The sequence below is a fragment of the Geotrypetes seraphini genome, chromosome 8, assembly GCF_902459505.1.
Source record: "Geotrypetes seraphini chromosome 8, aGeoSer1.1, whole genome shotgun sequence".
Lineage (NCBI taxonomy): Eukaryota > Metazoa > Chordata > Amphibia > Gymnophiona > Dermophiidae > Geotrypetes > Geotrypetes seraphini.
The window spans coordinates 167,657,718-167,671,522 of NC_047091.1; the positions used below are offsets into that span (position 1 = coordinate 167,657,718).

The 13,805-nt window shown below is 41.9% G+C and overlaps 2 protein-coding genes across 2 annotated transcripts in view; one reads left to right on the forward strand and one right to left on the reverse strand.

Moving 5' to 3' along the window:
* The first annotated feature begins 345 nt into the window (after positions 1–345).
* On the forward strand, positions 346–1,941 carry LOC117364406 (lysosomal-associated transmembrane protein 5-like). Its single transcript, XM_033953537.1, has one exon. The coding sequence runs from the start codon at positions 409–411 to the stop codon at positions 1,054–1,056; it is 648 nt and encodes a 215-aa protein (XP_033809428.1). The 5' UTR covers positions 346–408; the 3' UTR covers positions 1,057–1,941.
* Positions 1,942–8,061: 6,120 nt separating this feature from the next.
* GLTP (glycolipid transfer protein) overlaps positions 8,062–13,805 on the reverse strand; it is a 66,523-nt gene continuing 60,779 nt past the window's right edge. Inside the window, exon 5 of the mRNA XM_033957437.1 lies at positions 8,062–8,795. Within this exon, the coding sequence (XP_033813328.1) occupies positions 8,613–8,795 (183 nt within the window). The 3' untranslated portion in view covers positions 8,062–8,612. The remainder of the gene's footprint in view (positions 8,796–13,805) is intronic.

Below are 13,805 nucleotides of genomic sequence, written 5' to 3' on the forward strand. Positions count from 1 at the left end.
TGGGAAAGTCTTTAGATGTATGTGATACCCTCCTATTGGTTTAGATTTGGCCTCTCTCAGAATTTCAAAGCACAGAGGAACCAAGTTATCCAGTTCCAACTTGGAGATTTTTTAATTTATTTTTTTTTGGGGGGGGGGAGTCCTAGTTTTGAACATCTCAAAGCAGTGTGGGATATGTAGTTCCTAACGACGGGACTTTGCTCAAATCTCCAGCCTGGAGTCGGGCAACTTTCTCGTCTGCGTAGCCAAGCGCCGTGACGCCGCGCCCCTTTGTAGCGTCCCCGTGACGTCACAAAGCGCCGTCGTTCTCGCGGCTTCTTGCCGACGAGAGGGGGAAGTGACGTCTTCAACCGCCCGCAGACCGGAAGCGGCCATTTCCTGTTTCGTCTGCGGCGGAGCAGGACGGCGATGAGGGCGCAGCCGGAACTCGAGATGCCGACGTGCTGCGGCTGCTTCGGCGTCCGCTCGGCCACTCTCGGCCTGGCCGTCTACAGTCTCGTCTTCAGCCTGGTCTTCCTGGCCTGGAGACTGGTGGAGACGGTGGCGGGCAACGCCCAGCTGCCCGAGGCGCTCCTCGGCTTCCTGCTGGGCCTGCTCGTGCTGGCCGTCAGCGTGGCGGCGCTGGTGGGCGTGCTGAAGGAGCGCGAGGGCCTGCTCGTGCCCTTCCTCGTCTTCCACGCGCTCGACCTGGTCTTGAGCGTGCTCACCGTCTTCGGCTGCCTGCTGCAGCTCTCGTCCTACACCAAGTTCCTGTTGCCGGCGCGCAGCCACCCCTACCTGCTGGCCGAGAGCGAGTTCGTCAAGAAGGGCAGCGTCACCTCCTTCGTCTACCTGGCGATCGCCTTCACCGCCCTGCTGCTGCTCAAGATCTACCTGCTGCGGTGCGTGTGGAGCTGCTACAAGCACATCCGGCTCCGCCGCCGGCTCCAGCAGCAGCAGCCGCCGCCGGACGACCAGGAGAAGGGCTTGTTCTTTGTGCTGCCCACCTACGAGGAGGCCCTGAAGCTGCCGCTCAAGGAGGAGCTGCCCCCGCCGCCTTACCCTTCCCAGGCGTAGGATCGCTGGAGCTGCTGCCAACAGAAGGGCGAGAGGCAATTGCGGCCACAACCCGGAAGCTGAGTTTGGAGCCAGTTGCTGGATCGTAGTCCAGTGGCTGAATATCTTGAATCGATAGCAATACATTCCTTGAAGGATTACACCTGTGTGCATTTTTGGGTTTTTTTTTCACGCTCTGTAAAAATGGTGTGATGGTGGAAGTGTTCAGAGATTAGCAGCACTTTGCGCAAAATAGAATCTGTTTAAACGCTAGCGCTTTACTGCTCATTCAAAACCGTATAGGATAGCAAGCAAAAATTCTATCAGTATTTTCTATATCCGTTTTTCAGCTGCAACTCTTGAGATTACATCACTTCTGTATTCATAGACTCGTGTAAAACTTTATCATGATTAGCTTTCTTTCAAGGTAATCTCTTTCTATACCTGTTTCTTTGGACCTAATGGTTCCTCAACACCTTATCTTGGGTACAGTTTTCTTTTTGCCCCTTAACTGGGTTTGATAATATGCTGTGCTGGAATAGTATTTTGTAATCACCCAGAAACAGGCCAACCACATTTAAATGGCTATGCTGTTTAATTATGCAAGTGTTTTTATTCAATAAACCATGGAGACATTAAAGAACATGTTCTGGGCAATCTGTGACAAAAGCAGTCTCAGTAACTTTTATGTAGGTGACTATGGAGGACATTTTAAGAGAAGTATGCTTTGTCATCTGAAAGTTACAAAATAACTGCTGCCCTAATCTTCCTGGTGGAGAAAACAGGTGCTGGTTTTGTAAAAAAAAAAATTTTATATGTCACTTTTTTCAACTTCTAAAACCAAAGAATTATTATGCTTCTTGCTGTGTTTTACAATCACAATTAAACAGTGCACTTGCAAATTAAGTTTTGATTTTTTTATTCATAATTTTAAAGAGACGGGGGTGATAAAAAAAATACAAAAAAACAGAACCAAATATGGTATTCGCCTAAAAACTAACTTGTTAGTGTCACAAGACAGAACACTGTTTCTAACACACTGCTGTCTTTATCTTGCAGGCACAGCTAGTTTTTATAGAAACATTGGCTTAGGTTTTAACATCCAGGCAAAAGAACATAGTCATTGATATGATACTATAAAATATTTAGCATAATGTGCTGCAGTAATTACAGCAAATATAATGGTAGAGAGTCAAGTTAGGGTAGTTCTAACACCATCAAAAAAAAATTAGAAAACACTGCAAAAGGTGTGAAATGGTTCCTACAGGATGTTTAGAGCTTCTGAATTTGAAAGAAATATCATCACAGTTTAAAATTGTATGAAAAAGTACACAAACTGACAGTTGTTGCCAAATAATGCAGTCAAGACTGGCAGTAAGGCAGGAGTACAGGCCCACTACTACTAATAGCCAATTAAACATGGGAGTTTCCCCTTCTGGAAATGAGCACTGGGGGAGGGGGTATGTAGGGCTTCCAGGGGTGCTGTAGCATAGGTGCAATTGACTTGTATTGTTCCTTGTTAGTGCCAGGATATTGCATCATTGTGTGGTTAGAGAAGTCTAATCTGATCCTAATTTACATTGCAGAACAAAAACAAAAGAAAGACCTATGTTCTACATTATAGCTGGGGAAAAAACCAAGGAGTGAAACAAATTTCTGGATGATAGAAATGATAAATGTATGTAAAAAAATAGGAAAACAATTTGTGCAGGTATTTAATGAGGAAAAGGAAAGAAGGTACCAAGCCTCGAACAACAACAAGTTGGTTCTGACATCTCCAGTGCCTCTTTTTGTTGTTTGCTCAGCCAGAAGTGATACATATTCAAAAGCCTTTTTTGATGATACGGATCAATTTGTGAACATCTATGTTCAGACCCAACACCAACTGTGTTTTGGCTGGACTATGCCTGCATCAGGGGTCCTATGCTGAGTTCCAAGAATAATAAATGAGAAGCAGTATGTTTTGATATATAAGATGAAGATCACTATGTCATTCATCAGCATCCTGAAAATCTGACCTTTGGGACTCACTGCTTTGGAGCCTATAACCTGGAGGAATTTTAGGAACCCCCCTCCCCCCCTTTCCATTCTGTGTACTTGGGACTAAGAAAAACCAGATGAAAAATTCACTTAGTACATTTCCCTTTCCTCTATTTGCAAATTCATGCATGACTGTCGGGTACTAGGTGTGAAAAGACTCAAAAGTGGCTCTAATTAAGGTGATTCTTTGAGCTTATGAATACAGACAGAACCTCCATGATAGATGTTAATCTTATGAATGACACATGAACATAATAGCCATGCTGCATCAGACCAGTGGTCCATCTAGTCCAGTATCCTGTCTTAACAGTGACCAGTTTAGATCACAAATACTTGGCAAAAACCTAAACAGTAGCAACATTCCATGCTACTGATCCAGAGCAAGCAGTGGCTTCCCTCCTGTCAGTCTCAATAGCAGACTATGGCTTTTTCTTCCAGCAACTTCATCCAAACCTTTTTTTTAAACCAAGCTATGTTAAACCATTCTTACCACATACTCTGGCAATGCATTCCAGAGCTTTCTCTGAGTGGAAAAATATTTCCTCCTATTGGTTTTAAAAGTATTTCCCTGTAACTTCAGTGAGTGTCCCCTAGTCTTTGTAATTTTTGGAGAAAAAAAAATAAATCCACTTGTACCTATTCTATACCACTCAGGATTTTGTAGACTTCAATCATATCTCCCTTCAGGTGTCTCTTTCCAAGCTGAAGAGCCCTAACCTCTTTAGTCTTTCCTCATACAAGAGGAGATGCAGCTGCATCCCCTTTATCATCTTAGTCATTCTTTGAACCTTTTCTAGTTCTGCTTTATCTTTTTTGAGATACAGTGACCAAAATTAAATGCCATACTTGTTGAGGTTGCACCATGGAGAAAAACACAGAGGCATTTATTCTTAGGCTAGAAGGGAAGAAATATCTACAGCAGCAGACTGGCTAATCTGCTGAGGAGGGCTTTAAACTAAAATCAGTGGGGCCAGGGCAGGATTAACCAATAGGCCAAGTAGATGTGTGCCTAGGGCCTGAAATGGTCAGGGGGCCCCGATGAAGGAGGGCATCAACATTGTTTTTTCCAAACGGTGATGGGCCCCTCCAGCATCAATCAGCAACACGCCCCCCCACTCCCAATCGACGGAAAGTAAGACAAGCAAGCAACGCAGGTAAGAAAGGTAACGGGAACTGTAATTGTGCAAGCGGTGCTGCTTGCCCAAAGCTTCCCTCTGATGCAGCTTCCTGTTTCTGCCTGGGCGCATGATGGGGCGGGACAGGGGGGCCCAGTGTACCTGTGTGCCTAGGGGCCCTTGACGAGTTAATCCTGCCCTGAGTGGGGCAGGGTGATCAAAGCCCCCAGGTGAGTAAGTTCTCAAGTAAGTGAATCACTAAATACCTTTACACAACGGGAGAATGGGCAGCAGTATATACCAATGCTCAAAATATGGGAAACAAGGTTCTGGATCTAGTAGCTATCACAGAGGCATGGTTCACAGAGAACCATAACAGATATAATTATACCAGACTATAATCTGTTCAGGAAAGACAGGGTAGGAAGAAAATGAGTGGGAGTGGCATATGTTAAAGAGCCTATTAAAGCCCAGAATTGCAGGGTAAGGAAGAAGCATGAATCAATCTGGAGAAGGGAATGGAAAATGTATTTACATTGATGTGATATACAAGCTGATGTGCAATTTTATTAGACAAATCACTGATTTGTCTAATAAAATTGCACACCAACTGTTTTGGACCTCCACTGGTTTGTTGGTTCTAGACGTGTGTGGGCAATACTGGACTTGATGCTTACAAACAGGTAGTGTGCCCACTGTTACAGTGGGTGATCATCTGGTTTAGGGCTAGATTCACTAAGGGCATGGATCAAATCTGTGAGGGATCAGATCCGTGTCGGGGGGGGGGCTGATTCACAAATCGTCCTCAAGCAAATGAGGGCAATCGGAATCACACCCCAACCGCCTGCCCGAATCGCTCTATAGCAATTCCAACGCATGCGCAGACCATCTGTAGATGGATCTGCGCATGGCTGGCCCTCCGAGCCCAGCAGAGAATTTTTTTTTTTTTAACTTTTAAAATTTTTTGTGAGCCTGTGGTTTTAACCCACTTTAAGCCTGTGAGTTAAAACCACAGACTTGCACTACGGGGAAGGGCAGGAGAGATTCAGGGCACGAGCAGGGCGGCCAGGAGAGATTTGAGGCAGGCAGGAGAATCGGGGCTGAGAGCAGGGCAGCAGAAGGCAGGGCAGTCGGAAAGGACCTCAGCGACTGGTCCCAGCAGTCGCTTATTTTTGGATCAGCCAGCCCAGTCGGTGTTGCTTTTTTATTTTAGTGAATCGCTTCCTGCCTACATTTGAATGCCGTTCCCCCTCATTTTCATGTGCGGATCAGAGGATGATCGGGACAGAGGTTAATGAATCAGGTCAGAGGGAAATCGGGTCGTTAAGTGATCGGAAGTTGATCAGTGGGCTTAGTGAATCTAGCCCTTAGTATTAAGACAGATGTAGAGAATGCTCATTCTAAAGTAAAGGTTCTAGACATTTAAAAAAACTAAATTTGGTCAGTTGGGAGATTACATCAAGGAATTGTCTGGAAGGGAACATCAGGAAGAAGTAGGAAAGCAGTGGGCAAAACCATAAAAAAATTAAAAAAATAAACGAAGGGAGCAGATCGAACACCACCTTGATGCTAGCCTGCAAAAGGAAGAACTGAAGGGGGCAGCAGAGACAGGGTAGAAGGAGGAGGAGCTGAAAAGCTGTGATTGACATTTGCATGCTCGCAAGCATGCATGGACATTCCTATAGTTCAGCATACCATTCCTATTGTACTGGAAACCCATATTAAATGAACAGGAGACTCCAGCATAGTCATAAATATAGAGCATTTTAATATGGAGTATTTTTTTCATTAAAACATCCCCCACACCCCTGTAGTGCTTCTAGCTGCTATTCTCAAATAAGTCTGTCTACTCCACAGAGCACAATTAAAGGTTATAATTTTATGAAACTAAAGACACTACAGTACATACAAATTCAATAGTTTTTATCCCTGAAGACAAGGTAATTCTGGGTCACAAATGCAGCTTACATATACAGTGTTTTGTAATATTTAAAGTCACTTAAGGCAAACAGTGGGTTGCTTAACATTAACACTCTGAACCAATGGGATGGCTACAATCATGCTTTGTTAATGACCCCAAATGCAAGACATACACAATCCAGGATGTAGAAGGCTCATGTTTCACTAGTATTTTAGAACAGAATCATGATTTCGAGCCAGTCAGGTTTTCAAGAAAGCCCTAATAAATATGCACGGGGCAAATTTGCATGCCTGTCACCTCCATTATATGCAAATCTCTCTCATACATATTCATAAGGGCTATCCCAAAAACCCAACTGGCTGGTGGTCCTCCACCTGTATTAAAATTTAATACAGGAGAAAAGGATGTTTATGTGTAGAGTGAGGGCAGCATAAAATCCATTTTAAAAAGGGAGAAAAAAAAAGACCCCATACAACATACATTGAAAATTTCATTGGGTTGAAAAGTAACGTGCATATTTATCTGTGCCATTTTAGAAAAATAAACACGCATTTTCCCCAGTATTGTCATGGAGACTGATTTCCCTCTTCAGTTTGCTGGGTACAAAAACTATAGGCACTATTAAGGGAGGGTAAACCCCTCCCCATCTCCAATGCACTGCAGTTTACCAAATCCTAAATAATTGGTAGCAGGGGTAACTTCGGATGTTGATTTTTCAGGACGCAGCTATTTAGTCCCCTTCTGAAATAGGGAATAAATATCTATGAATCTGCCACACCCTTGTCCCAATCAGACCATTTACAAGCACTTGGATAGGAGAAAGTGCAGATCCCAGCTTTGTAAAATGGGACTTAAATGTTTATCTTGCAGAAACGTCTGAATGCCGTTTTATTACCTCTCAGAACGTGAACAGGGCTTCTAACCCAGGGCCAGAATGCAACACCAAGGGAACTATGTTACAGCAAAAATGGAACATATGTTCCTTAGTTGTACAGGGTCCGCATACAGTAATATAAAATGGCTGTTGTGTGGCGTTACGAATACACAGAAGTGGCGCAGCCCCTGAGGAAACTTAACAGTGAAACGGTTGGGTAACCATCGGGTGCAAGTTAAGTGCTCCTTATATATCTATAGTATAATCTCGTTATAACAGACTCGCTTATAACGGAATATCGTCTATAGCGGATGAGGTCCGCTGGTCCCAGCCGTGCGCTTTTACGAACATGTAGAAAAGTACCACATATAGCGGGCTCGCATAAAATGAACAATTTGGTCCCCAGAGCAGCTTTTAGCTGCAGTTTTCTTTGGCTATAATGGACATGCAGGCTCCACCTACAAGGCGCATGGCGTGCCGGTGATATAGTATCAAAATGCAGCCCAGAAGAAAATGACAGAGTATTTGTCTTTCCAGTACAGTGCGACATAATGCTTTAGAACTTCTTTTAGTGTTCTGGTTTTGCAATCATTTTGTGCCATACCAATGTTTTGCTGAGTTTTGTTATTGATGTTGCTGATATGGTTGTGCAGTGACTGTTGTTCATTGATTGTACGTTGTTTCAAATTGACCTAAATAAAGTTTTAAAAAAATGCAATTCTGGATATAACGGACTGTTTTGCCAGGTCCCTTGCAGTCCATTATAACGAGATTATACTGTATTTTAATATACACACAGTGGGGTTCACCACATCCTAAAGTTAAAAGGAAATCAGACCAATGATAAAATATACTACCCCAGTAAGAGCATGAAAGTATTTTGAGTAATGCTCTGGGTACATGAGGTCTGAATAAATAGTTATATGGCATAAGTTCACTTTTAAGACCTGCTTATATTTGTGACATTTTCTGAGTGAACTACTTTTTTCATTCTTGTATTTTGGACAGTAGAAATGGACGTATTCCTTAGTTGTATAGGTGTCAAAATGTCTTTTTAACTTCTCATGTGTCTTCTACAGGTTGTGGTTTTTTTTGATTTGTTTGTTTTTTTAATTGAGATTTTTTTTTTTGGGGGGGGGGTGAGGGGAGGGTCATAAAGTCTTGGGTTAAACACGACATAGGAAATGTTACTGACAGTGCCCATCTCATGTCAAATGAACGCACATACATAGCTGTAATCAAACAATACCATCTCTATAGGCCGTCAGATCTAAGTAACGACAGTGTACATTAGAGTTCAGATGTCAACATGAATGTCCAACACTTTGGTAATACATGAGACACTTAGTATAAAATAGAGCTAGTTAAGAAGTATTTAGTGAGGCTATTTATCACTCTTAAAATAGAAAAACCCATAAAAGGATAAAAAAGTCACTCAAATATTAGACTATTGCTTTAGATGGAGAGCAACTTGAGCACAGTGTGTACAAGTTGCAAAATGAGGATGTTCCAAGGCAACGCTCACTGTAACCAGATCCAGTTCCATTCACAGTGATTAAGGTAGTTTACAGGAAAGCAAGATTAGATGTACTGTCAGTATTGTCGGTGAGAAAGTTCAGTGCAACTGTTATGCTTTGTAATCCAGCTCTGCGTTCATCTTCGTGTACATTTCATAAATTGCATCGTTGGTAGCTGTAAAATTCACTAAAAACTGTCGGATTTTCTCTATGCATTCCTCCTCCTTCACGTTATGTCCTTTGGAGAGTGCCTTTAGGAAGTCGGCTTTATAAGGAGCAACACAAACGGCAGCCTGGTGGGAGACAAAACAGAGCATCTTTGGTAAATTCCAGAGCTATACCATGACTTACTATTAAGGACTTCCACGGTGCTCCAAAACATAGGAAGCATGGCACAAAAAAATGAGGGCAGATCTGCAAAGCTATGACCAGCAAGGAAAGCAGAGCACCAAGTAAACGAAGCAGCATCAGGGGGAGAGGGGTTACGACCTTAGCATCCTAAGGTTGTGGGCTCAACCCCACACTGCTCCTTATGCCCCTGGACAAGTCGCTTAATCCCCCCACTGCCCCAGGTACATTAGACAGATTGTGAGCCCACTGGGGACAGACAGGGAAAAATGCTCGAGTACCTGAATAAATCCATGTAAACTGTTCTAAGCTCCCCTAGTAGAACAGTATAGAAAATTGAATAAATACGAGGGTCATTTCATAAATAATGCACATTATATTTTATTTTTTCAAGTATTTCTTTACAATCCTTCAATATAGTCTCCCTGCTTTGCAATGACTGAGTCCCACCGTTCGGGAAGCTTCATTATTCCATCCAAGACACATTTTTGTTCAGTTGCCGAATGGCTCGGGTACCGGTGGAAAAAAGCTCTCCCAGAGATGCAAAATGATGTCCACACATAGGTTGTTTCAACTTTGGGAAAAGGTCAAAGTCTGGTGGGCTCATGTCTGGAATGTAGGGAGCATGAGGTAACACCTTCCAGCCGTATTTGCGTAGTTTTTCATTGACGACATTCCCTATGTGCAGGCGAACGTTGTCGTGAAGAATGAGTGGCCCAGCCAAGAGCAACTGAGGTCGGGTTTTGTGCATTTTTCTGTGCATTTTTTTTTGCAAAAAATCACAATACACTGCTGTGACACTTCTTCCACATGGAACTTTGTTTGTAATGTTGATGCCTTCATGATCATAATCATGATCATTTGACTTTTGATTGAGCTTGTTGAAATTTTTTTGACCTTGGGGAAGATAGAGCTCTCCACTCGTCATTGAAAAACTACACAAATACAGCTGTGAGGTGTTACCTCATTCTCCCTACAGTCCACACATGAGTCCACCAGACTTCGACCTTTTTCCCTACACGTTTGCAAAAATTAGATAGTTCCAAGTCCAATAGATGCTGGCACTGTAATCTAGAACCTGGGACGTTGGATCATTTACTGTATCATTGTCCCTACATTAAAAGTTTTTGGAATGCAATTTGGCCACAAATTAATAAATTGATGGAAAATCATGTAGCAATATCATATGATACAGTGTTATTTGGAATGATGATGAGAAAAAAAAGTCAAATTTCACCAGAAAATAACAAGCTTTTATTAGTCATGACAGGGGTTGCCATTCAGCATATAACCAACAATTGGAAGAATTATAGTAACCTAAATTATACATTTTGGTGGAATACAATATGTCATATATTCAAAATGGAAAGAGCAATAGCAATACAAAGAGGGACATATACTAAATTTATAAAAATATGGGGGCCATTGACAAAATATTGTAATGAATGAATAGTAGGATTTCTCTTCTTCTTTTCTTCTTTTCAATATCTTCTTTGTGACACACATGGAGGGAGGGGTAGTGAAAATAATTTTTACACAACATGCTATAATATGATATACAATATGTAATGGATGATTGGAAAGTAATTGAAGGGTGGGGGGAGGGAGAGGGGATAAAAATATGTTTAGAATATTATGTATTAGATATAAAAGTGATATTGTGTATTCATTACTTGTAATTCAATATTTTGTACACTTCATGTAAAATTTGAAAATGAATAAAAAATTATAAAAAAAAACCACAAAGTTAAAACAACCTATGCGTGGACATCATTTTGCATCTCTGGAAGAGCTTTTTTTCCGCCAGTACCCGAGCCATTGGGCAACTGAACAAAAATGGTGTCTTGGATGGAATAATAAAGCTTCCCAGACATTGGGACTCGGTCATTGCAAAGCTTGGAGACTATATTGAAGGACTGTAAAGAAATACTTGAAAAAACAAACAAACCCAAAAAACATGTAAATTAAAAAAAAAAAAAAAATAGTGTGCATTTTATTTATCAAATGACCCTCGTATTTATTGAATTTTCTATACTTGTCTCCCAGGGGAGCTCAGAACAGTTTACATGGATTTATTCAGGTACATTATTTTTTAAAATTTACATGTTTTATTTATGAAACAATCCTTGTAAATAATAATAATAACAGTTTATATACTGCAGGACTGTGAAGTTCTATGCGGTTTACAAAGATTAAAAGAAAGTACGAGGTTTACAGAGATTAAAAGAAGGTACAGGTTGAATGAACTTAACAGAGGTGAAAGATAGAGGTTAACAATTCAAGTGAACTGTTATTGAAACAAAAGAGTTGTACGGGTCAGTTGTCTAGATAGTTCAGGAACAGATATGTTTTTAGGTGTTTCCTAAATTCCCCATAAGTGGAAGGTGTGAGCAATTGTTCTAGATCTTTACCCCATAATGCTGCTTGGTGTGAGAGAAGGTATTGGTGGTGTCTTTTGAGTTTACATCCTCTAACTGGGGGGGGGGAAACGAAGTTCAAGTGTGAGCTTCTCTTATGTCTATTGGCTGAGAAGGAAAAAAGGTCAGTTATGTATTTAGGGGCTAGGCCATATAATGCTTTAAAGCAGAAACAGGCGAACTTAAACTTTACGTGTGCCTCCATCGGTAGCCAGTGCAGCTATTGGTAGTAAGGTGTCACGTGGTCAAACTTCCTCAGCTCAAAAATCAGTTTGACCGCTGCATTTTGTATTAGTTGTAATATTCTTTTGGGAAACTGCTAGATAGGCGATGTTACAGTAATCAAGTTGACTCAGTACAAGGGATTGTACCAGAATTCTAATGCTGACATATCAAAATATGCTCTAATGGATCGAAGTTTCCAGAGAGTGAAAAATCCCTTTCTGATCAAGGAGTCCACTTGGTCTTTCATGGTTAGGCACTGATCTAGTGGTACACCCAATATCTTCATAGTAGTCTGAATAGGATAACTAAGTTTATTGATGCATAGTGGTGTTTTGGTGTCAAGCGGATGTGGCGAGGCTACAAAAAATTTTGTTTTTTCTGAATTGAGTTTCAGTTTGAATTCAGCTATCCATTCCTCCATGTGGAGCCATGAAACTTACAAATGCAGCTAGTAAATGGGCCCAAGTATAGGGAAACCAAGCCATTGTGACATCACCGATAAGGTTGGCTCTTAGGCATTGGTGGAATGAGGCATTATGACATCACAATACGAGGGGCCACTGAAAAGTTCTCAGAATAGAAAGAGTGTGGCGCAGTAGTTATAGCTACGTATTCAGTACCCTAAGGTTGTGGGTTCACACACATGCTGCTCCTTGTGACCCTGGACAAGTCCCTTAATCCCCTCCATTGCCCCAGGTATATTAGATAGATTGTGGGCCCACTGGGAAAAATGCTCGAGTACCTGAATAAATTCATGTAAACCATTCTGAGCTCCTTTGGGACTGACTAAATAAATAACGAATAATTAACCCACACAATGCAATATGTTTACTCAGTCTGCTGCCGTTGTTGCTGGAAGCATAACAGGCGCACGAATGGCAAAAGCTTATCTGGACAAAACAGACAAATTCAGGACCTGTTTCACAAAGTGATCAAGGAGAATCAGCTTTAGCATTTAAAAGTGATTTCAAAAGATGTATTTTAGGGTTGGAGTGAGTGGGCCACCTTGACTAAACGGTTTCTGCTTTATGAAAATCGACAGAATAGATTAGGATTAAGGACTGCTTCACTTTTTCCACAAACTCAGTTAAGAAAAAAAGAGAGTTACAAGGAGGAACAAAGCACCCATAAAACAAAATTTTAAGGACCTTTAGTTCAGATTAGAAAGACTCATTGCTTTATTAGTTGAACTGTTTAGTATTAGGTGTCACACCAAGAGTAATTTTATGAAGAGCTGTGTGCATTTAGTGCTGGTTTTATATTCAAAAACTAGCTCTTATGGGCCTGTCTCCACGTAAAAAGGCACACACCAACGCTACAGTGTTCATTTTCAAAAGAACAATTCTGCCTTTTTGAAAATCCTGTTTTAGTGGGAACAAAGTGCCTCCAAATAGCAAGGGGGCACGTGTTGGAAGCATGTGAGCAATTTTACAATGTAATTGGTTCTCTTATACAACAAAACAGGAAGTACCGTATATGCTTGAATATAGGATGAGATTTTTGAGCCAGAAATATGGCCCAAAAATGGGGGTCTCGTCCTATATTCGGGTCATCACCCTGTGATCACCCGACCCCCTCCCGGACTTGCTGCAGGCCTCTGCCAGCCTACTGTATGACCTGGTAGGCCGATTCTAACAATTTTTTTTTATCCCCTTTTTTCGTATCCTTGGTGGTCCAGCGGTGTATGGGCAGGAGTGAGCTTTCCGGATGGCTGACTCAGATCTTGCAGCCAGTGGCGCACCCAGCACCGCAGAGCGAGCTTTATGAGCTCCCACCCTGCCCTGCGCATTTGATAAGTTTTCAACATCTTGCTAGTTCAATCTTGAATTAGTTATTGTAAAAAAAACAAACAAACTTATTTGCACTGGAGCAGAGCAAAGGCTCAGGTGGGTCAGGGCAGGAAGGTGGGACAGGGTGCAGAGCTGAAGAGAGGGAGGCTGGCTGCATATGCTGAAAGGACAGGAAGGGAGGGAAGGGGGCTGAGTGCAGAGCCTGGCAATGGGAAAGTGTGAGGGAGGGGTCACGGGGTGCAGATCCTGGCAGGGCATGGCACTTGAATATTAAGCCCCCGTCTTATATTCGAGTCAACCATTTCTCCTCCTTTTGGGGAAGGAAAGGGGGGGTCTCGACTTACATGCGGATTGACTTATATTCGAGTATATACGGTATGTCGTCAACAAAGCAAAATGATTATTCTGTATACCCAAACTTAGGAAGGAATATAGTTTCAATTTTGGTCTATCAAAAGAGTTAAGTTAGCTTTCCTAGCCCAGTCCCCAACGCTTAGATTTAAAACCAATTAAAATTATTCTT